The 26,721-nt window shown below is 35.1% G+C and overlaps 2 protein-coding genes across 2 annotated transcripts; one reads left to right on the forward strand and one right to left on the reverse strand.

Annotated features, from left to right (window-relative positions):
• Nucleotides 1-721: 721 nt before the first annotated feature.
• Nucleotides 722-2,458, forward strand: LOC140799398 (uncharacterized). The gene is made up of 3 exons (XM_073153729.1): nucleotides 722-1,071; nucleotides 1,178-1,253; nucleotides 1,334-2,458. The coding sequence occupies exons 1-3, from the start codon at nucleotides 1,033-1,035 to the stop codon at nucleotides 2,272-2,274; spliced, it is 1,056 nt and encodes a 351-aa protein (XP_073009830.1). The 5' UTR covers nucleotides 722-1,032; the 3' UTR covers nucleotides 2,275-2,458.
• A 15,075-nt stretch (nucleotides 2,459-17,533) lies between these two features.
• Nucleotides 17,534-25,486, reverse strand: LOC140798395 (cation/calcium exchanger 5). Its single transcript, XM_073152204.1, has 2 exons — nucleotides 24,537-25,486; nucleotides 17,534-18,680 (listed from the first exon to the last, which is right to left on the reverse strand). The coding sequence occupies exons 1-2, from the start codon at nucleotides 25,449-25,451 to the stop codon at nucleotides 17,916-17,918; spliced, it is 1,680 nt and encodes a 559-aa protein (XP_073008305.1). The 5' UTR covers nucleotides 25,452-25,486; the 3' UTR covers nucleotides 17,534-17,915.
• Between the last annotated feature and the right edge of the window lie 1,235 nt (nucleotides 25,487-26,721).

A 26,721-nucleotide genomic window follows, 5' to 3' on the forward strand; every position in this document is an offset into this window, starting at 1 on the left:
TAGGTTATTATAACTATTTCAAGCCTTATCAGTTTTAGACCAAACCCAAACCCGGGCATGCGATATCATCTTATCAGACCCGATCCGACCCATATGTTAATTGTGTCTAGATTAGGGTCTAAATTGCAGGCAAAAGGTTGACTCGGGTCGGTTACTTGTAAAGCCAGACATGAGAGATTTGATCCAATTTGGTGCCCTATAAAATATAGAATGGTTTCTTCACATAATTGCCACCAAAAGCTTTTTAATTATTATAATTCATGCTACATTCTTCAAAGTATCATAATTTTCAGTATATTTTTTTTAAAATATCTTAATTGTGATTGAATTTCTTGTTGACTCTTTTAGAATTGTCAACCAAAATACCCTTCTTCAAGTTTAGAAGATACAAAGTATTTATCACTATTTTTTTTCTGGCAAAAAATAAGAATTCATTTTTTTGCACTATGATATCAACTAATATTTATTTTTAGCTCGAAGTAATAATCGAGTTAGACTTAGCTTAATATATATTTTTTAATATAATACATACATATATATATATATATTATAATATATGCTAATGTATCGTAGTATAGTTACTTATGTGTTTTAACCTCAAATAAAATGGCCCGGGTTTAAATCCTAAATTTTATAATGTAAAAAAAAAAAAAATTTTGTAAATTAGTTGAATCACATTTGGTCTGACATCAAGAGAACTATGAAGTAGCAATCAGTCTTTATATCTACTCACCTCTCAGAAATATAAATATTGTAGCTGACCCTTCTACAAGGAGTAAGGGAAAAAAAGGATTAATTAGTTCTTAATAATCCTTCAAACAAACCGACTTCCTTTAATCTCTCTATCTTTGTGTGTATGTGATGGAACACCATGTTATATAAGAAATTAACATCTCGCTTGAATTTTGTCAAGAAAACATCTCACTGGGCAGTCCACTTTGCTGTGAGAAATTTCTTCTTTGTGTGGGTTTTTACCATTCGGTGACCTTCTTCCTCCTTGATTTGAGCACATATAGCTTGAGGGTGGAAAGGATGAGTAAAGAAGAAGCCACAAAGTTTCTCAAGATAAAGGTACCACCTTTCTTCTCTCTTTCTCTTCAGTTCTTCTGAACTCATTAGAAGCTAATGCCCATGGGCTTCTTTTAGCTTAGAATTCCTCTTTGTCATCAATTTGTAGACTTTTGTTCTTAAAGTGCACATACACTGTGATGGATGCAAGAAGAAGGTCAAGAAATTGCTTCACAAGATAGATGGTAAAATTTCCTCACTTCTCTTTTGTTCATCTCTTTCTTCTTCTGTGATCAAAACATTTGAACCTCTTCTTTTAATTTAGGGGTTTACACAACCAACATAGATGCAGAGCAAGGAAAGGTGACTGTGTCAGGCAATGTTGATCTTTCCACAATCATAAAAAAGCTAAGTAAGGCTGGAAAACATGCAGAGATTTGGGCCTCAAAGGGTGGGGAAATCAACTTTAATCTCAACAACCAGCTCCAAAATTACAAACTGGGCAATGTTGAAGAGCAGCAAAATGAGAAAGGGGAGCCCCAAAAAGGTGGAGACAAGAAGGGTCTGATGCAATTGCAGCAGCAAGTGAAAGAATTCAAAGATGTGAAGTTTTCTTCCCAAAAGGATCAGAAATCTGTCAAGCCCAACCTTCCGCCGGAGGACGGCGGCGATTACGATGATGAGTTTGACGATTTTGATGAGGATGATGAGGATGGGGACTTGGATGATGTAGATGGATTGGATGATGATCTCAACAATGATCCTAAGAAGATGAAGCCAATGAGTGTTCTTCAACCAAATGTTAATGGAGGAAGCAAAATAGGTGGTGGTGGAAATGGTACTATTAGTGACAATCCACCAAATGGGGAGAAGAAGGGTGGTGGTGGAAAGATTGAAGCACTGGGCAAATCAACCCTGATGGACCATGCCTCCAGTGGCATGGGCCAGATGGGTAACATGCATGTTCCAATTGGCCAAATGGGGAATTTTCCCGCAGCCGCCACAGCCCAGAGCATGGTTCCAAGATACTACCAGGGTGGAATGGTGGCCGCACCGGAGATGGTTGCCGCCACCAATCCCTACCAACAACAACAGTATTTGGCGGCAATGATTCAGCGACAGAGGATGATGATGAACAGCGGCCATGGCGGCCCCGCCTTCCACCCGATGGCATATGGGTATGGACAACCCCCACATTATGAGAATAGGGAGCCATATACCAACATGTTCTGTGATGAGAATCCAAATAGTTGCTCAATTATGTGAAAACTTGATGTCAAATTATTGTCTTCCTCTAATTATCTTTTCCAAACTTAGATATAATCTTCAAGTTTGATATGTAAGGTTTTGTATTAAAGCTCTAATAGGTAAGAAGTGTGCCTTTCTTGTGTTTTATATGTCTCAAGTTCAAAAAGTTATGACAATATGAAAGCATGGCCCATCTTGACAACTGAATTGTTTGCTAGCGGTTCTCTTTCATCTCTATACCTTGAACTTTTGGCAGCTCTGTTTAGTTTTATCCTGAGATTGGCTGTAAACTTTTAGGTGGACAAAGTAATCAAAATAATCTGTTCTAAGGTCTTATTCCATCTTTTTGTAAGTGGTTGCTTCAAATTGTTGAAGTTGCAAAGTTGTTGTGAGGCAACTTAGTTTGATTCTTTTGGTGGTGCACTGATGAATCTATACAAGGTTTGCTACTGTTTCTTTTTCCTCTCAATAACTAAGAACTTTTGGTAGCTGGGTTCAGTTTCATCCTGAGATTAGAGTGGGTTGTTTTGAGGCACTGATGATGTGAAGTTTTTTTGTGTTAGAATACAAAGTGATTATGGGTAGGGGAATAAGTCCAGCTCTGTTTAAGCTTGTCTTGAAATTAATTTCAAGCCTGAGCCAAAGTATCGAGCTTGGATTGATTATTTCTAATTCGAGCCTACTACGAATTCAAACCGAGCTCGAGTGAATTGAATTATGAGTGGTTTATACTCTGCAAAATCAAATCAAACGTGTAATCAAATTGAATCTTATGTATTCTATATATATTTATTTTTATATAGCCTAATCAATATCGGCTTGAAATTGAATTCGAGCGTAATGACTCCTTTATGAAACATGAGCCAACTTCATTATTTTGACAGCTAGTCTGCAACAAGTTGTTTTGGGGGGTGAACCAAACGAAACAATCAAACTAAGGTATTCCAGGGTCTTATTCCATCTTTTTGTTGGTGCACTGAATCATTTACTGTGGAAGAGTTTACTTCAAGATGTTATAACTGCAAAGTTGTCATGTTGTTTTCTATCAGATAAATATCTGCTAACATGAAACTGCTTCTCCTCTACAAATGGCAGCTATTCTGCAGGTTTAATTTGGCCCACCATCAACTTTTAGACAATTAATTCCTACATGACAATGACAAGATCACTTGCTATGATATTATTGAAACAGAAAACTGAAGGAAAACAGCTGTTTAAGCTTGGATATTGATTTGGTTAAATAGCAAGTCTTTTGGCCTTTTTTTGTGTCACTAGACATATGCATTCAGCATCATGATATTGATTTGGTTAAATAGCAAGTCTTTTGGCCTTTTTTTTTGGTCACTAGACATATGCATTCAGCATCATGGAGGCAGTCTAGCATTGATGTGAAGGGAAACATGATAGATTTTACTGCATATGGATTTATATGACAAGTGGTTGAGTACTTGGCATCACAAACTAGATAATGCTAAGCCTATACATGTGGTTCATTTTAGGTTAAATAACACTTAGATCCTTGTCTTATTTGGTTTGAGACTAAGCTATGAACTAGATTAGGTGGCCCCATTTCTTAGTCTTAATTTAGGTGCTTTTAATTAAGCTAAGGTAATTTGATGTTTGATTCTAAATTAGGGTAAGAATGTATTTACTATTTGTGATGTGAAATGAAACGGCGAAAAAAAAATATTTTTGGAGGAAAATGAATGAAATATAAATTTGATAGACCAAAATACATTTTTAATGTATCATGGTCATTATTATAATATTCAAATATTATATGGTATATTATAATTAATGAATATTATATTACTATAATATTATAATATTATAATATGTATTTGTGGGCTTAAGTGCATATTTATTTTCTTACATAGTATTTATAATAGTCATTTGCTGGCTTAAATGCATATTTGTTAGCTTAAGTATATATTTGCTAGCTTATTTAATATCTATAATAACCATTTGCAGGTTGAAATGTATATTTGCTAACTTATATAGTGTCTATAATAATTATTTGTGAGTTTAAGTGCATATTTGCTAACTTATATAATATAAAGAGATAAGAGAGACTCAATAGGATCTAATTTTGATATATTTTATAATATAAAATATGAATATTTTGAAAGAGAGAGGAGAGACAAAATTGATAAGGTATGAAATTAATAGATTTAAGTCATATTAAGAGTAAACTTAGAATTAATTTAAAATAATATTAGAATTTATATATTAATATTTATTTGGAGAGTAGATACTAAACTAGATTAAGAAAAAAAATTTGTACTAAATTAGGGGTCCCTAAACTAGTTCAAGGACACCCCCTGAAGTCAATGCAAACAAGGCCACGTATAATCAGTATCACTTAGGAAGTGTTTGGTTGTTTGAAAATAAAGAAAGAAAGTGCTCACTTTTAATAATTTCTCTACTAGTGTTTGGTTGTAAAATTAACTTCCTTTGTTGAAAAAAAGTCACTTCACTAAAGTGAGGTAATTTGTTAAAACCTCTACTTTTTAGAAATCAAATATATATATATATATATATGTTAACTTATTAACTACTCTAAAAATTTAGTGCCTAAGAAGTGGAGTTAATTTAAATGAGGAGAGTTTTATATTTTCAAGCAAAGATGAGCAAAATAGGATTTGAACCTATGATCATCAATTAAAACTTTAAATTCTTAAAAGATGATGGTGATTTTTATAATTTTATATTCTAACAATTTATACCCATTGAAAAGCAAAACGAAGACATTAAACCCCTTATTTGTGCTAAAATTGAACTCATCTCTCTCGTGAAACTTTTACTAATACATTTATACTCTTCCTGCCAATATTTATTTTGTTTTTGTGTTTTTTCAGAGAAAGTTTGTGGACGCTTCGATAACTTAACTAGTGATTATATGTAAGATCTAATTTGGATCAATCCAGTATTACATAGCTCTTCTTGATCAGTAAGATTGGCATTGATGGAAAAACACGAATTCTTAAGAATGCTCTGATACCAATTAAATTTTTTTAATAATACAATTCAATAAATATGAAAAAAATATCAAATCGGTTAAAAAATCATTGATCAAAACTTGGATAGAAACTAATCATTAAATTTTGTAGCAGTTATAAGAAAACTTACAAATCATCCGTTGATCTCCATGACTTAATCTGTAACAACTTTGCTCACTAAGCTCCGCAATGTACCGCTTTCTATGATTGGTTTCTTAATCTCAATGACTCTCAAGATTGATTCTTCTGTCCGAGTGACTCTCGAGACATAATTCTTTCAGATCTGATATAGATATGCTAAGTTGAGAGAGATTCAGCATGTTCTTCAAAAGACTCCAAGTTAAATGCCTCTTTAAGCAAAGTTAAAAATATCTTTTAAGAAACAAAGACATTAAACCCTTAAAAGATATCTTTTTAAAAGCAAAACGAAGACATTAAACCCTTAAAAGCAAAATTTTATATTCTAACTTAAAAGATATTTTTAACTTAAAAGAGGCATTTAAGGGTTATGAAAACTTAAGCGGAGGCATTTAATATACTTTGTTAAATGCCTCTTAAATGCCTCTTCAAAAGACAACTCAGCTTAAGTTTTCATAACCCTTAAATGCCTCTTCAAGAAAAGTAAATAATATCTTAAACAAATTCCACGAGATACTCCAATCTACTATATATTCCAAATGACATTTGGTCACACCTAGATCTCATTTGAATGTCATGCCTTTGAATCATGATTTTTGAATTTTTCTTGCATTGATGTTCGAACATTCTTGAGAACTTTTGCTACTCCAAAACATAAGCTTTTATATTTAGGAATGTTCTTAATGGTATTCAAACATCATTTTTCATAAAAAGAAAGTAGCCACGAGCCAAAATCCTTGACTTCAAAATCAATTTTCCATTAACATTCTTTATCAAATTTTATATAAGTCGCGAGGGTAAGAAGTTGGGCTTTCTTGTTGTTGTATACCAAGTTAAATGTAACCGAGTTAGGAGCTCTTATCTCCCACATGGAATGTGTTTATATATCTCAAATTCAATAGTAATAGTTATGACAAGAATGAAAGCATGGTCCATCTTGACAACTATATTGTTTGCTAGGCTTTCTCTTTTATCTCTATCCGTGGAACTTTTGGCAGCTCTGTTTAATTGCGACCGTAAACTTTGTAGGTGGATGAAAACAAATGAAAGTAAGTCGTTGTAAGGTCTTATTCCATTTGTATGTATAAGTGGTTGCTTCACAGTGTTGAAGGTGCAAAGTTGTTGTTCAGACAACTTAGTTTGATGGGTGATTTTTTTTTCTCTCTATCTATGCATACAAGAACTTTTAGCAGCTCGGTTTAGTTTCATCCTGAGATTGAGGTAGGTTTGTTGGGAGGCAGTGATGATGTGAAGTTGTTTTAGGTTGCAATAGATTAGATGGATTGATATATGGGGTGTAACTCCCAGCTCTGTTCAAGCTTGGGGCTTGGTATTGAATGGGCTTAGAAATGTTGACCTGAGATTTTTAGATAATAATATGTTAATAAGGATTATGATATTGAGGGTCTTTAAAAGCCGCAATGATCTAATACAATAGTATATATATGAGCCTAATCAAGCTGATTTGTGCTCAAGCTCAGCTTGAAAATAAATATGAGCCTAATTCAATCGATATCAAGTTTGACTCATTTTAAATACGAGCGGAGCTTGATCGAATCAGTTTAATTATTTTGATAGCCCTAACAGAGAGATTGGAGTAGTCTGCAAATTCATTTTATTGTTAACGAATCAATCAAACTAAGCTATTTTATGGTCTATTTCCATCCTTTTAGTGGTGCACTGAATCATCTATGATGGAAGATTTTGCTTCCAAATATTGTAGCAGGAAAGTTGCAAATATCTACTAACATAGAAACTGCTTTCTCTTAATAAACTGTAGCCACATATAAAGTATAGGATAGTCTCTATTTTGTAGATTTAATATATTTATCATACTTTTATTATCTAAAATCTAATCATTATTTTAACCTATGATTTAGTCAAATATAATAGAAAAATTAATAGTCGTATTTTAGTCATAACCACAAAAGTGTAAGTGACACACATAAAATCATAGAAGGTAAAATAAATTTAGACCTAATCATAGCATAATTCTGTAGATTTAAGTTGGCCCATCACTTACTTTTGGACAATTAATTCCTACATGATAAGCTCACTTGCCATGATATTATTGAAACAGAGAACTGAAGGAAAAGAGCTGTTTAAGCTTGGATATTGATTTGGTTAAATAGCAAATTCTTTGCCTTTTTGTGTCACTTGAGATTGCATCATTGAGGTAGTCCAGCATTAATTTGAAGGGGAATATAATAGACTGTACTACTGCATAAGGATTTATATGAGCAGTGGTTGACTACTTTGCATCACACATTGTATGTATTGCACAAAAAAAGCTTGTTGGGAGAGAGATCTAGAGAGAGAGAGGGGAGAGAGAGAAGGATTGAAATAATACTTATTGAAGTGAAATTGATAAATATAAAATATTTGGATGGATAAGGAGCATAAATAGAAGAATAGTTTTAAGTAGGTTGAGCTAAACTTATTTTATCTTAAACTCTTATTTGGATACTTAATTAGTTTACTAATCACTAAACTGGTTTAAAACTAAATCTAAACCATATCATCTATAACGCATGTCCTAGTTATTTTAGATTAAATTACATATAGATCTCTTGAATTATGACTCAGTATTATTTATTAAAACTCTCTAAACTATTTAAATATTTTAAAATGACCCTTACGATAGCCTTTTTTTCCCATCAGAATTTGGCATGTGAATGACCATTTATACTCTAATTTGTAACTAAATTGCTCTCATCTTTATCCCCAAATTTTTTTAGACAATTGTACTCTCTCTCTCTCTCTCCCAATCTTTGTAAATATTTTCCCTCCTTTTTTTCTCTAAATATTTTCCTCATCTAACAACTATGACTCGCCCTCAAACTCTCAATCCCCCTCTAACTTCTCTTCCTCTTCTCGTCCCCACTTTTCTTTCTTCAAATCTCATGTTCTATAGCGAGTATTGTGGTGCTTGTCTCTAGTCGACTCTACCTTCTCCTTCTCTTTTCCTTCTACTCCCTCCTCCCCAAATGCCTTCACTGTCACCATGGTCATCATTAATGGTGTGAGGATGAAGCTCAGCTGCGAGTAAGTGGCTTGGTTAGTCTTGGGTGTGGTCTTCTAGCCTTTATTTAGTCACACTATCTAGGATCTTCTCATTTTGGTTTTTTTTCCTATATGTTTTGGGGCTTTATCTAATCATTTTCTAATTACTTTTCTAGTTTATGCTTCTATCATTTTAATTTGTGGGGGTGAGTCTTTTATCAAATTCTTGTTGATCTTTCTCACTTCTCCACTCTTAGGCATTTGAAAGTTATGCATCCTAATTGCAGTATCACAACAGAGCCGTAGGAAGGAACATGTTGCAAATTTTTCTGTGTACTTAAGCTTGATATATAGGTTTTTTTTTTTTGTTATGCTATCTAATGTGATTAAGTGTCAAACATATGTCAAAGAGATCATTGTCCAATTTTTTCTCCCTTTTATGTCTTAGAATCTATTCAATATTGATGTTTGTTGTAATGAAACTATACGCCTATGAAACATTTTATCTAGAAAAAAAAATCTCAAATTTTATGATCATTATTGCTTCTAATCTTTCTTCATCCTCTCAATATCGCTCAATTTCTCTCTTCCCTCAATCTCTATCAAATTTTCTCTTCTCCTACGGCCCAAATATGTGTATGGACATAGGACAATTTTATAAAGATTATAATAGTTCGAAGAGTTCCTAGTGTCACATTTTTATAGGAGATATTTTCTTTAGGAGGTATAAGTGATATTAGATCAAAATTTAATGAATGTAAGAATAATTTATCCTTCCTTTATTTCAAAGAATAAAACTATTTAAATTAAGGCCTCAAATTTAGTGTTGTTAGAACATAGATGTGAGTATAATCTCAACCTAACCCGTGTTGGTTTTTGAGCATGCAGCCCACCCTTCTCTTATTTCTTTTTTATCTATTAATTTGCATCCCCCAACTACCTCTTTTTTATATAGAATAGTGATTGTATTATTACAAAAACTAGCATAAAACAACCTTAGGTATTCCAGCAAATACCTACGGTATCCATATACAACGAATCTAATAAATTATGTGGAACAGAGTCTACCCAAATAGAAAAAACCTATACTGAGATTAGCCAACTAGTTGGCAAGTTGGTTGGCTTCTCGATAACAATAAAGAAAAGAAGAAATATGTAAGCAATCAATGAGATGAAAAAAAAAATTTACCAAAAGGTGGTAGTAACACTAGGGAGAATTTTGCTTGTGATGAAGAATGTAGATAAAAATGTTAAAGTTAGATTCGAAAATAATATTGGTTAGGTATTGCTCGTAGGCATTGTGGACTTGCTTGTCGATGTTTTTGACTTCTCCACTCTTAGGTATTCAAAAGGCTATGCATCCTTAACTGTTGGATGACAACAGAGCCATTGTAAGGCATAAGGTTGCTAGTAAATTCTTTAGTGTTATCTTGTTGTAAATGTTTTTAATTTGCACCCTTAGACTTAATATATAGTTTTACTTTGTGGTACTATCTAATATGGTTAAATGTTGGGCATGTGTATTGTTGCCATATTTTTCATCTCTTTTATGTTTTAGGCTCTACTCAATATATTGATATTTGATTTAAAGATAATATATGCCTATAGTCATTGGGAAAAAAATATATCAAGTTCTATGATCATTATTGCTTCTAATCTTTCTTCATCTCTCAATATCGCCTGATTTCTCTCTCTCTCTCTCTCTCTCTCTCTCTCTCTCTCTCTCTCTCTCTCTCTCTCTCTCTCTCTCTCTCTCTCTCTCTCTCTCTCTCTCCTCTTCTCTTCTCCTACAGCCCAAATATGTATATGGACATAGGAGAATTTTATAAAAATAACTTTTCTATTAATGATGCGATATCCCTATATAGAGATTATAATAGTTCAAAGAGTTTCTAGTGTCACATTTTTTTAGGAGGTATTTTATTTAGAAGGTACAAATGATACTTGGCCATAATTCAGGGAATCTAAGGATAATTTAGCTTTACTTTGTTTCAAAAATTAGCTATTCAAGTTAAGGGCTCAAATTTAGTACTGTTCGAATATATATGTGAGCAAAACCTTAGCCCAGCCTATGTTTGTGTCTAAGTATACAACCCACCCTTCTCTTATTCCTTTTTGATCTATTAATTTGCCTCCCCCAAGTGCAGTCCTCCCCCACCTCTTTTTTTTTTTATATAGAATAATAATTATATTGCAACAAAAACTAGCATAAAACTACCTTAGGTATTTCGGCAAATACTTATGGTATCACTATACAACATATCTAATAAATTATATGAAATAGAGTCCACCAAAAAAGAAACCCACTTCTTCTTACTGAGATTAGCCAATTAGTTGGGAAATTGTTTGGTTTCTTGATAATAATAAAAAGAAATGTGTAAACAACCAATGAGATAAAAAAAATATCTAATAAAAGGTGGTAGTAATACTACGGTGGATTTTGCTTGTGATGCAAAATGTAGATCAAAATGTCAAGTTAGATTCAAAAATAATATTGGTTAGGTATTGCTCGTAGGCATTGAGGAGCGCTAACTTAGAGCTTCAGCCTCCGCATGAAAAGGGTCTTGGAAGTATTATATGAAGCATATATGATAAAAGGCTTACCATGGGCATTTTTATCGATGAATCTAGAACTAGATCCACAAAAAAAGATCTATTAATATTAATTTTAACAAAAACCATTGGAAGTGACATCATGGGCAATTCGTCATTTAGCTTTAGGCTTGTGAGAAGATTGTTAAAGGCTTGGAAAGATTTCACAGTCATAACCAACACTTTGTGAAGAATCTGCACGGTAGGAAAAGTCCATTCGAAGACCATTCCATTTCTACGTTTTTCAAAGATACTAGAATCCATGTGCCGTTATGCACCAAGCCATCATAGTAGTAGCTTTCTTCAGAAGATATACACCCACTAGTAACATATCTCCTCTACACTAATAAGGTGTTCAACATTCTCCTTCTCAGCTACAAACATAGGGCAGAGAGAGTTAAGGGCAAGCGATATGGCATGGAGTTTGGCATTAGTGGTAGCCAACACCATATCATCTTCCAAATAAAAATTTTGATTTTAGAAGAAAGAGGCAATCTCCAAATAATATGCTAGCCCAAACCCAACTATTTTCAGCATCAAAGTGAGAAAGATTGTGGGAAACAAATAATCTCACCCGAAATATCACTAAAGTAAGACTTAACACTTTGCAAACCACCATTGGTTATCAATAAACTAAGAAACATCCATGCCTTTAAGAAAAATGAACATTGAGAAAGGTAAGTTTTAAAAAAATAGGCATTTGAAAAATTCAAAGTTCATTAACCATCGAAGTAATCTTACTAGCCCAATAGCCTTAAAGAGGTCCTCCATAAGGCATGAGAAAATATCATCGAATGTTTATTAAATAACATATTTGTTAGTCGCACTTTCACTAAGGGTAACAAATCTCATACTCATATGAGTTGGCTTCAAACCTTATCTATTCTTATAAACAAATATATGACCCTAGGCCTAACAGACTAATTTGACAATCTCATAGATTGGGATATCCAAACTCCTATAAGAAATAGAGAATTCACATTTTTTTCCAACTAACCAAACGAAGACCTTTGGTAGAACTACTCTTATCCCAAAGGAAAGATCATATGGAATGATCAACCTTATCTAAAATAGACAAAGGCACGATAGTACTGAAGTACGTAGGTAAGGTAAGGATAATATTTTTGATCAATTAGACCTCCTGACATAGGAGAGAGTGGTTCTTCCACCCATTAAGTTTGCACTTGACACAGTTCAAAGGCTCAAAATGACTAGTATAGGGTATAAAATGGTCGGATAGGGATACTGAGGTATAAAGGTATATATTATGTCTAACGTTCGACCAACTAGCAAGGTTTTGACTAAGGATAGGACTCGCCCACTTAGAGAGATAAAGAAATAGACTGCTCCGATTGACATATTTATTTATAAGAATCAAATATTTATCCAAACAGCATTAAGAATATCACAATTACTAGATGTAGGTTTAATAACAAGTAAGATGTCATTAGCAAACATAATATAGTAAATTCTGGTATTATAAGAGATGCAAAGGAATTCTAACTCACCATTGTTCACTTATGATTCAATAAAGTCGTTAAAACTTATGCATAAAGAATAGATAAATACAGTGAAAAAAGATCACCTTATCTAAGGCCACAAGCTGACTTTAACCATCATGAAGCAGAACTATTAATTAAGAAAACATAGGAAGTAGAAGTAATGCAAGTTTTAATCAATCTAATCAAAGAATCAGCAAAAACTATAATGTACTAGGACAACCTCCTAGCTATGCATATCCTAGGTTTTTTCCATATCTAATTTCAGAACCATATAAAGATCATCTCTAATTTTCTTAAGCTAGAATAATGTTATTCAAAATAGATCGACCTACCACAAATACATACTACTCAAGGTTCACCAAGCCAAATAGAAGGGGTTTCATGTAGTTAATCATGACCTTAGCTGAGAACTTGTACAGAACATTACAAAGGGAAAAAAAGTTAAAATTTATTAATAGCCAAAGGATGAGGAATCTTAAGCATCAAGACAATATAGATTCTACCCCACTTAATAGGTAACAAGGAAGCATGTTGGAATTGAAGAAATGCTTCATAAATTGATTGACTCATAATATCTCAATGATTACAAAAAGAAATTCATATGGTAACCATCAACCTAGGGGTTTTTCCAAAAGACATAGTCTACAAAGCATTTGGAATCTCCTTAAAGGTAAAAGATTTGGTGAGATTATCATTGCTTGAAAATTTAGGAGAAGGGAAATAGGGTCAAAGGTCCCACCACAATAACATTACTAGGATTGGACCAAATATTACCATAAAAAATAAGAAAAGCCTTCACAAAATCATTCTGTTCATAAGTGCAAACGTCAGCATCATTAGTTAAACAAATAATATGATTTTGTCTATGCTTAATCAAAATGGCAATTTCAAAATTTTGCTATTATGATAAACTTTCTTAACCCAACTAATCATAGCTTTGACCTTCTATTTCTTGCCAATCTTTCTTAGGAAAGTAATATGTTTCCTATAAGCAATCTAAAGGCTCTTAGTCTCATAAGGCAAAATGCATCTCTCACGGTCCTTTGTCTTAAGACTAGCAATATATATTATAATTTTCTTGAGGTGATTTTCAATTCGACCAAAACTATTCTTCTTCTAAAATGAAATCTTATATTTAATATTGTTAAGATTACAAGCAATTGAACAGAGATGATTAGCAGCATTCATAGTCCATCAAAAATAATTAAGGCTTTTGACTTCATCATACTCATACTAGAAAGACTCAAATCTAAATGACCTCCTTGGACATGGGAGGATCATGACGCAAAGAAGATCTAGTCCATTGAAGATGTATAATTGATTTGTTAGGAAAGGTTTAAATCTATGACTAATTAGCCAAAGCTCTATCAAGCTATGCCCAAATCCTAACTCTACCTTAATAGTTATTGCTCCATGTAAAGAGACAGCTAGCACATCCCATATTGATTAATTCATTTTTGATCAATATATAATTTTTAAAATTCCAAACTCTAGGGTTCAAGAGGAAAGATTTTCCCTCTTTATTTGCCCCAGCTTTAGTAATAACATTAAAATCACCAATAGAAATACAAGAAGCATTCGAGAAATTTAACATACCTAAATCAAACCACAATTTTCTACTAGCAACCAATTTTATACTAGCATATACACTAGCAAAGATTCAAGGTTACAAACTTATAAAGAAAATAATTCCTTAAAGAACTTACAGTACGAGAAGAAAGAACAAATTTTGACCTCGTTCAATTTTTAGATCATCAAGATCCCTTTTGAAAGCCATGTATTTGAAAAAGCCTCAACTTTCTAGTCATCACCCATCCTATGAAATATTTTGATAGCCTTAGTAGCATTTACCTTAGTCTATAAACATGACTAAACATGATAGGATTAAAATAAGAACTTAGCTATTTGCATCGGCTTAGGGCATCCAACTTAGATGCCCCCGATAATTTAGAGTGATGATTGACATAAATTAAATAGAGGTGCTCAACCCTTCCACTGGGATATCATCTTTACCAAAGGCCTTGTTATTTTTGCAAGGTTTTGACCCTTTCTTTTTAGGCTTCTTATGAATGAGTTCTCTTTGTCATGGCTCAAATCCATTAGTTCAATTTTTCTTTAGGGAAGTTAGGTCCTCTTCCAAGGTCTCTTCCCATTCATCATGAAATACATCCAAAGCAATAGTATATTCCGCTTCAACAAGCATGGTAACAAATGGCTCAATAGTCTTGTGCAATAATTCAATAGGATGAAGGGCCATGAAAGTAATTTCTAAAACCCACAATAAGAACAAATAGAATAACAATAGATTTGGATAAACACATATTAGTAAAGCTAATATCAATATCAAATGATAAATCCACATCAAGATGTTATAAGTAGAGAATTTCTAATCACCCAAGATAATCACAAGTAAGAATACCAAATATATACAAACCACAAAGAAGAGAGAATGAGAATCAAGATATGTAGTTTAGCGATATGCCTATATTCACGGGCTATGCAAAACTTCAATCCACTAATAGAGATACAAATACAATATTTCTGAGCCTCCAATCTCTCTCAAATACAATAAATGAGTGCTCTCTCAAAAACCCCTTCTCTTGTCGCAAAATCCTCTTTTTCTATCATCTCTTAAACTTAAAACCGATCATAAAATATATATATATATATAAATATATGTGTGTGTGTGTGACTTACGAAAGAGAAACTCTATAGGGCGTTCGAACAATTGCTCCAGTGCGTTTGAATGCTCTTTTACAATTCTCTATAAATACGAATAGTTGCTAGGCATTCAAACGCACTTCGAACGCCAACTTGGATTGAGCCAAAAAAACTAACAAATAGTCTTCTTATCTTTCTCAGTTAGAGTTTTATAGGGATTAAGGAAGAAAGGGGAGACATATTCAATCTCTATAACCAAGCCCTCCTGAATAAAATAAAGAGATTAGTCTACCTCCATTGCTATGAATTAATTTTAGGCACCGCAAAATAAAAAATCTTGGCTTGAAAAGGAAATAGGGGCTGCTCTCATCTCAACTAAGATAGAGGTGAGTGGGGAGCGGACTAGAAGACTAAAATCCCTCATTATAAACTTGGTAAAGAGAGGAGTCTTCCCCTTAGAATTAATCTGGAATGATGAGACATTGGTAGGATCATCCTTCCTTGCAAAAGCGACAATCTTACTTCGTAACATATAAGCAGTATCAAGAAGGGTTGAAGATGACTGGGTGCATTGTGAATGCCCACCATTAGGCATTTCAAAGGTTAAGGCCTACTTCATCACATGACCAAGTGTACCCTTAGTTGAGGACGAAGCAACCAACTTCTCAACTCTAGGGGGTGCGCAATCATCATGTGATGGCCCTTCAGGGGATTGGTTCATGGAGCTGCAATCTCAGTGTGACACAAGGAGAGTTAGAAACCAAGTCACCTAGTTAAATCATGTTGTGAGAGCTATGATAAGCACCCACAACTTGACCACCACAACTCAAGCTCCTTAGCTGACCTTGGCCACCTCTTCCACCTTCCTGTACAATGGGCAACCAAGCCCCACAAGTTAGGTCATCATCCTAGAAGGAGGGGTCTGCACATCACTAGGATCCAAACCAGAGAAAGTCACTCCCCCCGAATTTGATAGCAAAGTGGCAATGATAAAAAAAAAGGAGCCTTCTTCTTAGGTGGATCTAAGTAGTTTGCCACTATGTGTCCAACATGCCCACAAGCAGAGTAAAAAAATTTAAAAGTCTTCATAAGAATTTTAACCAAGATATATTTGTTGTCAATATCTACAGAGAGAACTTGCCTCAATGACAATGAACGAGCTTACAGGTAATATCATCCACACGAGAAGGGTGCTCGAGTCGTGCTGCTAAACTAGCAAGAATATCAATCTTTCAATACTTCAATGGGATATCCTTAATTCAAACCCAAACTAGAGCCAATCGAATTACCTCCTCTGAGGCTTGGAAGTGTAGCTTCTCCCCCTCATTTAGCTCTAACATAAGAAGAATTGGTTGGTGGATGGCAAGACAGGAGGGACGCCGAAGTCCTGGCTTCTCCCATAACACAAAGAGTGAAAGAGAGAACAAAGAGCACTACAAACCCTAACACGGCGAAGAAGAATGCTTTGCCACCCTCCTCCACCTCTTCACTATCTTCCTCACACTTTTCTCTTTTTAAAGTATAGAAAAATTTGTATATAACACATTGTCTTTTAACAAAATTATAGTTTATACCCTACATTTTTACTATTTACAAATTGAGCCCTAAATTTTATAAAAATGTACAAAAAATACTTTGTTATTAGATCTTTAGTTAAACTTAACCAACATCCAAGTTAAATATACTTATAAAATTCTAAATATACTTTCAATTAAATCATACTAAAGGCATTTTGATCATTTTAGAAATAAGAGTATTTTAGTCATTTTAGAAAATATTTCTACTTACCAGAATATTCTCATATTATTAATTCAAATCTATCGCAAGATATTTTCTATCCATATTCACTAAATAATAGCCCAATTTGTAAATAATAAAAATATAAAATATAAATCATAATTTTATTAAAAAGCAGGGTGCTATATGCAATATGTTAATCTAATGAAGAATATTAATGAAATTCTAAGATACTGTTCCCACTTTTTTCCGGAATAAGAGAACACATCCAGGAATATGCATCTATCAGACTAGATAAATAATAAAAAGAGAGCAACCTATAAGTTCCCAGAACAAGCATCAGAACTGGTTATATCTTTTTTATGCACTGTAACTGGACCTTGCTACCCTGATCCTGCAAGAAATAAAAGAAACGAAGCAAATAGACTCTCCAAGCTTTTAAAACCTAGCGGTACAACCAAAAAAATTTAGTTATCAACTATTCCCATAAGGACATGCAAAGCATGAGTTCCTTGATATTTTGCTAAATATAATGATATCTCTTTGTTTGCTATCAGAAAAATTGGAGGCATTCATGTCATCTATCCTGAAAACTTGTACTCTAAAATGAAAAAATGATGTAGGTCACATAGAATATATAAACACTGAGAAATTAATCTTCTTGCTACGTGCTATTTCCACCAAATGCATCTCAACAAATGTTTAAGACAAAAATATAACTAAAAAATAAAATACTACTTTGAATCACATTATCAGAAGATCAGATGCCTTCAGTGAGCTTCCTCAGTTGATGTCTTTTGTTTGGAGAACCATCCATGTCTCACTAGCAGCCGAACAATCTCAATGGGCTTCCACCATTGACTAAAGGAAATAAGAGGTCCGTTCATTGTAAGGTACCCGAGTACCCTAAAGAATCCGATATAAATGGATGATTGCAGTATGGCATCTACATAACTCATTTCTCAAGTTAATCCTTGCCAAGATCAATATCACCCATCTTGTATGATATGCCACATAATTAGGAATACTATCCTAAAAATCCTGCAAGGGCTAAACTCACTGCAGTGAAAAGGAGGTACAGTCCAACAAGGCAATAGCCCCAAAATCTAGGCACCCGAAACCTGAACCAGGTCATCACCAGGAGTGAAGCCATCAGGCTTAGCAGAAGGAATACAAATGCAACCACAATGCTGACATTGAATTGGAGTACATAAGCACTAGGATAAACCCTCGTTGTTTGTATCACAAGAGCTGTTCCTAACCCAACAAGCATGTTGAACATAGGGCCCGCAAAGCAACCTGCCATTGCCATGGCTGGCTGGCCGGCCTTGGCCAATGCCACATCCGCAACAAGGTCCCCCACTGAGTTTCCCCATGCCAGAACTGTTAAACCAAGGATAGCAGGGGGAAGTTCCATGATGGTCCCAATTGCTGCTAGACAGTTCATGAGTTCCCCTGCCATAGTCGAGATCCAAAACACACTCATCATAAAAGAAATTAAGCTTATAATGATTGGTTCAGTTTCCGGTGGTTCTTCCTCAAACCAAAAGTGGGTTGTTGCAAGACAGATGCTGACAAACAGAACAACTGCCCAGAGAGGAAAGCGGGTCTGAGGGAGAAAGAATACTATTTGACTGTCCAATGCAATGAAGGAGCTCAAAGAATACAGGAGGATGAGAGGGCATAAACTGATGTTAGCCGAAATGTAGAATCTGTTCCAATCTGAAGGAGATGCTGATGGTATGGTGAGCCTCAGAATAGTTGAAACAGGTACTTCCCAAACTTTTGTGATCTGTCAGGACTGTACACCATTTAGAACCATGAAAAGAAATGTATGTATGAACTAAAGTACCTGTATTGAGGAATTGTTGTATGCCATTTACACAAGATTATTTAAAATAACATGATAAATAGAATCCTAAAACTGGTTAAAATTTAGAACATTTAGAGCTACATAACTATAGGGAAGTGTATTTAAAACAAAATAAGTACATAAAATTAACAAAGGCAATAAATATACACATTAACTAAATGCACATCACAGGGAAATCTTAAAGGCATGGTAATTAAAAATATATTGATTATGCATACAAAGAAAAATCACTTCCTTTGGCATGAAATAATACAACAGAAAACTAATAAACCTCTTTATCTGTATATGGTTGCAATTATGACCGGTATCATCAAAGACATAATGGACTTAGATATATAGGAAAATGATTAGGAGATCAATAACATGACAGCCGTCATTAGGACTTCCCAACAATAAAGAGCATATGACAAAGTTAAGGCTGATTACATAGTAGGGGATAATCCTTTACAATTGATTATCAACTGGAATTCAAGCCCAGTTTTGAACTCCCACGAGGCAAATCTAGGAAAGAGATGGTTCTTGAGGGGAGTTAAATATTCAATTGGTATGGAGATACACCTTACTTGCATAGATCATGCAATCATCCAAAAGGAGTTAATATAATTGTGTCCAATGTGAAAATAAATATTGCAATAGTTTGGTGGTCTAACGTAGACCTGTTCAAATGTTGATCATCAAAATCATGGAGTAGGAATATAATGGAATCTAGTAGCACAAAGGTGGCTTAAGCAAGACCTATTATGATGGCTCTTTCCATAAGAGTTAGAAAAAAGAACAGTAAGAGAAAACTATCCATGGTTCGAGACAAGAAAGCACAAAGAAGAAAGTAAACAGGGGAAGAGAAAAAACAACCCTGAATAGAAAAAATTTGAGTTACATTATTTTGGACATATTAGTAGAAAAAATCATAACCTTATCTTGATAAATAGAACTTATATGAGTTCAACTTTAGAACCTCTCTATGAAAGGAAAACTCTACTAGCATGGAAGGACACCTAAGAGTTCCAATAAAAGCTATATTGGACACAACATTTTCAAATCGACTTTATAATAAAAATAGGTGCTAAATACAATAATCCTATTCAATATAGAAAATAAACACAAGGAAATCTAAATTAGTTCAACAAGTGGACAAAAAAACTTTTGATTTATTACAAATCTAACCAGCAAACTTACTTCTTATGACTTAAACATCTGTGAATGCATTGTTATGTTCAGTCATAATCAAACAAATTCAGTGCTTTAAGGTAAATAGATTCACTTCCATTCCACAAAAGGTCAGCTCCATAGGTACAACAGATTCTTTGAAGAGGTAATGACGTAAACTTATCGACCAGCATCCTGCAGCAATATCTTTATTAAGGCCATTTCTGTCTCACATATTTTCAGAATTCAGAAAAGTTGCATATAGAAGTCCTTGAAAGTCTTTCTCAGGACGATCAGATTGGATCTTAATATCTTCCAGTGGTCTTGCATGTAGTTATCTTCTCATTCTATTTTCTCATCAATCAATGAGGTTGCAACTCAGTAGTCTTAAATATTCAATCAATGTAATCTTTCTTCATGTTGATATCAATTCGTTACTCTTGAGGTAATTAGTAACTGATGAACTAATTGAACTCACTCATCTCATGTTCTTAATAAATATACATTCTGTAGTTATATATATATATATATATATATATATATAACTACTACTTTAGATTTTTGACGTGAGGCCATTAACTCAATAAGCTCCACTTGCAAGGTAATCATGGTAATTTCTTACAATGTTTCAATAAGATCAAGATTGCATTCATTTAATTCATGATGTTTTGAGGTTTTCCAAGCAGTGGTCAATTGGATGGCGTTTAGCTACTACCACTCTGGCATAATGGGTAAGAGATTAGGGTAGTCTTGTGGAATGAAGTGGACCTGATTAATTATCGACCTTTTGAGAGCATGGATATCTTCATGATGTTTAAGATCCTTCCAAATGTTAATCCATTTGTCAAGGCTCAGGATGTTTAGCTCTATTAGCAGTCAGGTGAAATTAGTGTATGGAGGCTAGGATATTTCGTGGAATGAAGTACAGAAGATGAATTGTTCTCTGAGAGCATGGATACTGTACAGTAGCGATATATTGAGAGTAGGCTAAAATAATACAAGTGATACCTTATTTTAAAGATAAACCACAGCAGTTTAATAGCAAAAGAGGAGAAAACACACCCCCTAGCCTCCTAGCTAGACTTGTGAGAAAAAGAAAGAGAAGAAAATACTTTATTACTTGCTCAACTCAAGTAAAAGCCTATTAATAATCTCCCAATTGGACTAATCACTAAGGAAAGCAAAGAAATCCTAACACAATCAAACTCCCAGAAAATAACTAAAATTTCTCAAGAATCTGGCCATCCGGCATTTCAATGATTGGAAGGTCGTTCAAATGCATTGACAAACTTTGTTCTCAGTCAAAAACATTATGAACTCATTCGAAACAACAGCGAACCCAGCCGGACACTCAAACAAATGACTGGGCCTTCAAACACCTGATCCAAGTTTCGTTTGTTCTTATCAATTCCTTCCCCTTGAAGATGAATGTTATCCTCCGGGTTTAGATATCAAAACCACACCTCCTACTCCTCATAATCTTCCCACGTAGCATCCTTCCTTGGCATCCTTTCCAACTCCCGATTGCAGTCCGCGACGTCCAAATCGCCTGACTTGGGTACCATCAGTTTTGTGCTGCTGTTAGCGATTCAATTGGAGTTGCCTTTGTCATCATCATTAAGAATTCCCCCTTTCTGTGACTCATCATCTGCTGCATCGAATCCATTTTTCCTATCTGAAACCCCGCTACATCCCCTTGCAATCTTGCAATCAATACTTCTTTTCTGCCATCTCGAACTCTATTGTAAACTTTTGTAGTCCAAGGCAACTATCCTAAACTTTGCAAACAATACAACCCCAAGAAGATATCAAAGTCTTACAATCCCAAAGGATACATACTGACGAAGAAACGATAGTCCAGCAAACAGACCTCCGAGTCACGACAGATCTCCCTATCAATACGAAAAACGGGTAAGCTGTCTCTTACACTAAAGCTTCGGGATGATCGACTTGGTCATGAAGTTATGTGTGCACTATCAATCAAAGTCACACACCCAGATAAAATGTGCAAAGTAATTCCTAGTGGTTTAGCCACATCTTTTAGGATCTAGCGATCTCCCAATCCATTGTGTCATCACAGTCCAATTCGGCTACAAGAACAAACAATTGTTCTTGTTTGCATTGGCGTTCGTAAACAAACTTCTCGTAACAGTTAGAAGCACAAGCCTTTTTCTAGTCGCTCTCACATCTATTTAGTCAAATGTCAAAAATCATTATTCAACGAAACTGTGGATTGTATCATGCCTAATAGCTAAACCCCCGTTGGACCCGGGGTCTTGTTGTCTACAGGAAGCTTCTAAATCACCTTGCAGTTGGCGTAGACAGAAGCCCGGGTCTGCATCCACCTTCCCAAGCAAACCGATACTCATTCATTTTTACCAAGTCCATGGCATGAGCTATCGTCTGAGGCTTAAGAAGTTTCACTTTCAGTTGTATCTCCTATCGCTCTTCGATGAGGCAACCACCATCAGCGCCGACTCTAGCTATTTGTAGACTCTCGAGGCTACTTTCTCAAAATCATTCTAATCTTTGCTTACTATCCTTATCTAATGTAGGTTCTCTTCAAGGCTTCATCAAAATTTATCATATTCCAATAGCCCAAACATCAATGTTAAGTCGTTAACCCTCTAGTAACTTCGGCCAATCTTGCTACCAAATTCATTTTTTAAACCATTGAAACCATAGCAGGACCTAATCTAGTAAATGGAACACGAGAAACCAAACCCTATTCATTGTGTTCCTTGACAAGCAATAAATTGCTCCGCATTATCCAACCTAGAGGATCTTCTTCCGAGAACTTTGGATTATGGGTGACTCAAGGCTAAAGCCCTCCGCGCCCCCAACCCATTCTAGACACCCTCAACTGCCATAGCAGGAGCGGTAGCCAGTCTCCCCTCCAACATGGCCAGCATCTTCACAATATGCAGCATTTGTTCCTTTATCTCCTCCATGTTATTATTTATTGTCTATATGGCTTCCCTATGCTCCAATTGTTTCTTACTTGTTGATGAACTCCAGCTCATCAAGACAGTCCTTGACCGATGTCATCTGTGTCTTCAACATCCTCTAGAACTTTGCAGCACGTTGAAGAATAGATTTTTGTCAACCGACCACAAAAGCTCTAATACCATCTTATAGATTATGACCCGACGAATCCTATCAGGCAATACCACAGCAATTTAATGACAAAAGAGAAAAGAAATAACAAACCCTAGCCCTCTAGGATGCAATCCATTTTGGTAACTAAAGTTTAGAAGGGGGCTAATTTGGTCAAAAACACACAATTTAATGTGACATCTTTCTTAAAATCTGCAGCTGATTTAAAGAAGAAGAATGATAAGCTTGAGTTGATCCGTTCACAAGAGACTTGTTAGCAATAGCATATTTATGGAAGTTTAAGTGCCATATTGGTTGTATCAACCTTCCTTTTTGAAGGATTCAAATCAAGGATCAGCCGAATTGACCAATCCGTTTCAGCAATACAAATCAGGATTGACCGATACTTCAATCCATGGAGAAAACTGCAACTAGTCCTAATAAATAGTGATTTAATTGAGAGGAAAAGCATTTAAATTACATATTAAACATAAGTCCTAGTCAAGAAAATATACAAGCCTTAATCTATTGAATCTTCAACAGTTTTAAATAGTATTTCATGACGACAGTCATGCTCATTATGATCTCAATGGCACTAATTGATTCCCATTAAATAAACCTTATACTCTCATCATCCAAAACCTCACATTGAAATTGATCTAGACTTTGCTCAACATTTCAAGCGAGGATCATCAATTTTGACACAAAATGCAAATCCAAATAGAGAGAGTACTAGATCAACTACTTAGACGAAAGAGAATGAATTAAAAATCTGACAAGCAAGTTTTCCATCAGATTGACCAAGTTAAATTTAGCTGGTGCAATCATACCTTCTAAAACTCAAATATCTCTATGCAAAGAAAGGAACTAGCTAAATTATCAACAAGTATTTACTAATTCTACTTTCTGATAGTTACGTGCAACATAAGTTACTACAGCTCAATACTACATGGGAGGGCATGATGAGAAGTTGACTAGACCTTAGACATTGATATCTTGCATACATATATTATATTAGATCAGTGCATTTGCAACAAAAAGGACCGAGAGTAAGAAGATATTTAAGAAATGACATATGACCTACTAATCAACTTTCATGAACTCCCTAATCAAAAATTTGAGCATGGCATAGCTTGGAGCAATTCAGCAATCAACAGACTCCTATTGAGAAATTGTCCTTGCGCATAAGCAGATTAGTGCATTTCTTAGCATTGAAGCATTGAGTATCTCAGGCTTTCATGTGTTACACGTTCCAATGTTCAACAATCTTAAGGTTCTCTACCTAATAGCACTATCTCAAGATGACCCAGTAATACCATAAATAAGTTGACCTAATATTTTCCTTAAAAGCTATATGAAATTACTGCAAACCTCCTATGAACACATCTTAGATCTAGGTAATCTTCTCTATACCTATCTTTTATAGTGACATTCTGATAATAAATAAGCTAATAACATCCTTCACTTTATGATAGAAAGATCAATTATAATTCATAGATATGAAATCCAAGTTTGGATCATTGGAATGCATACCTTACCAAGCCAGCCGCAGAATCTTTCACCAGATTTTGTTTCATTGCCTTCTCCCGCCACTTCCTTAGATTCCATCACCACCACCATCCCCATCTCCACCTCCTTTTCTTTCTCTCTTTCCTTCTCTACCTTCCCTTCCACCACGAAATCCATATAAAACACAAAGCCAACAAAGAACAAATAGAACAGCACGAATCCAACCGCCTGCCAGAGGAAGATCTCCGCACTAAGATACACATAAAATAGCGCCGACGCCGCCACGAGGTAGAAAAACACATCGCGGATGAACGGCGCGGGGCTTAGGGGGAATGGCGCCGCGTAGATTGCGACGGCGCCGACAACGAACGCCGACACGAACGCCCCAGCAGATAGTATGGCGGCGAGGCCGGTGCGGGGCTGCCCGGAGCGGAGGGCAGCGGCGGAGGCGAAGACGTCGGGGGCGCCGTTGCCGAGGGCGAGGAGGGTGACGGCGGCCATGCTAGGGGAGAGGCGGAGGGTGGCGGCGAGGCGGGAGACAACGGGGGAGAAGTGATCGCCGGCAGCGGCGGCCAGGAAGGCGAAGTGGAGGAGGAGGAGGAGGGAGAGGAAGGGGAGGGAGAGGAGGTGGTTCCCGGAGAGGAGACAGAAATGGATGGAGAAGTAGTTGAGGAGGCCGTTACGGCAATCGGAGGCGGAGATGGCGCAGCGATCGGAGATCGGGTGGTGGAGGATGGAGGAGCAAAGAGAGGAAGCGGAAGAAGAGGGGGAAGAGGGAGAGGATTGGAGGAGATGACGAGAGTTAGGGGAGGGGTTGGGAAGAAGGGAAGGAAGAGGAGGAGGAGGAGGGAAGATGAGGAGGAAGAGGAGGAAGGAGAGGAGGAGGAGAGCAATGTAGATCAGCTTGAGGGAGGAGGAGGAGGAGGAGGAGGAGGCCATGCCATTCACTTTAGGGTGGTTCAAGAACAATAACAATCATGGGCAGTTGATGGCAAATAGAAAAAGGAAAAGTTAATTGGTGAATCCTCCAGTGTGCTGACCGATTAGTCCCCCTCTAATCTAGGAGGTAAAATAATAATTATAGATTATTATGAAATAATTATTTTTTAAAACTCCAATTGAATAAGACTAGGAATAATAAGAAGTTACGAGGCTTATTCTAAAAAAATCTATTCATATTACACAAGTGAATAAAGGCAAATAATTTTCTTTTTATTTCAGAGTATAACTCATTATTTCAAAATAATAGCTAAACATTATAATATTCATATTCTAGAATATAAATATTAATATATCAAAAGTACATCTTATATTTATCCTATCAACATATTTTATATTATAAAAAAATAAAATATAAACCTATCTTATATTAAATCAAATAATATTTATAGTAATTTCATAAGAAAACAAAATATATTTCTTCTCTATTTTCCTTCACTTTGTATTATATCAAAGATAATTATTATATCCTTAATTTTATTTTGATAATAATAAATAAAAATATTTGGCCTTAGGTTTGGGCCAACGTACTGCTACAGTGTTAAAATATTGCATTCAACTTAGTGTTCATAAACTTTGTATTGAAATATGGGTGTGTTGTCTTATAAGCGTGAAGACATATATTGTTACGGGGGACTCAAAAGCAACTTAATATTTCTTTTTCCAGAAGTAATTGCCATATAATTTCCTAGTAATATGACTTCAAATAAAAAAGAGTTGCTTAGTAGTATGTCTACTAATGGGATCATCAGCCAGTAGACATTAGTAGCCCTATTTCAACCGCTGGGTGGATGATCAAACGTTGGTGGTATGGTGTGGGAATCGCTTTGGCTGAGCACCCATCTCCAGGAGTATTGTGGAAGCATTAGCACTGTTGCTTGTAATTAAAGCGATTACCAGCATCTACTCTCAATGACCAAACAGCTCTTCTCGTGAAATGCTCCCATAGCAATGGATGTCCAAACCCTTATTCTTATAGATATGCTACACTATAGATAATTCTCACTTGAGTCTTTGGATTGGTAGATCTCTCCCATAATCTAAGAATGTAATAAACTGTACAAAAAAGTTCTTCTCTATCAAGGTCCTCTACTCGAGCAGGGAAAACAACTTGATAGCTCGTAATCTTACCGGTCTAGCTTTTCAAAACAAATATTTTAGCGTGCATGATTAATTCTAGAAATTTTAGGAATTAATAATTATAATTTAC

Source organism: Typha latifolia, chromosome 12 (assembly GCF_019914945.1).
Source record: "Typha latifolia isolate L0001 chromosome 12, TyphaL0001v2, whole genome shotgun sequence".
NCBI lineage: Eukaryota > Viridiplantae > Streptophyta > Magnoliopsida > Poales > Typhaceae > Typha > Typha latifolia.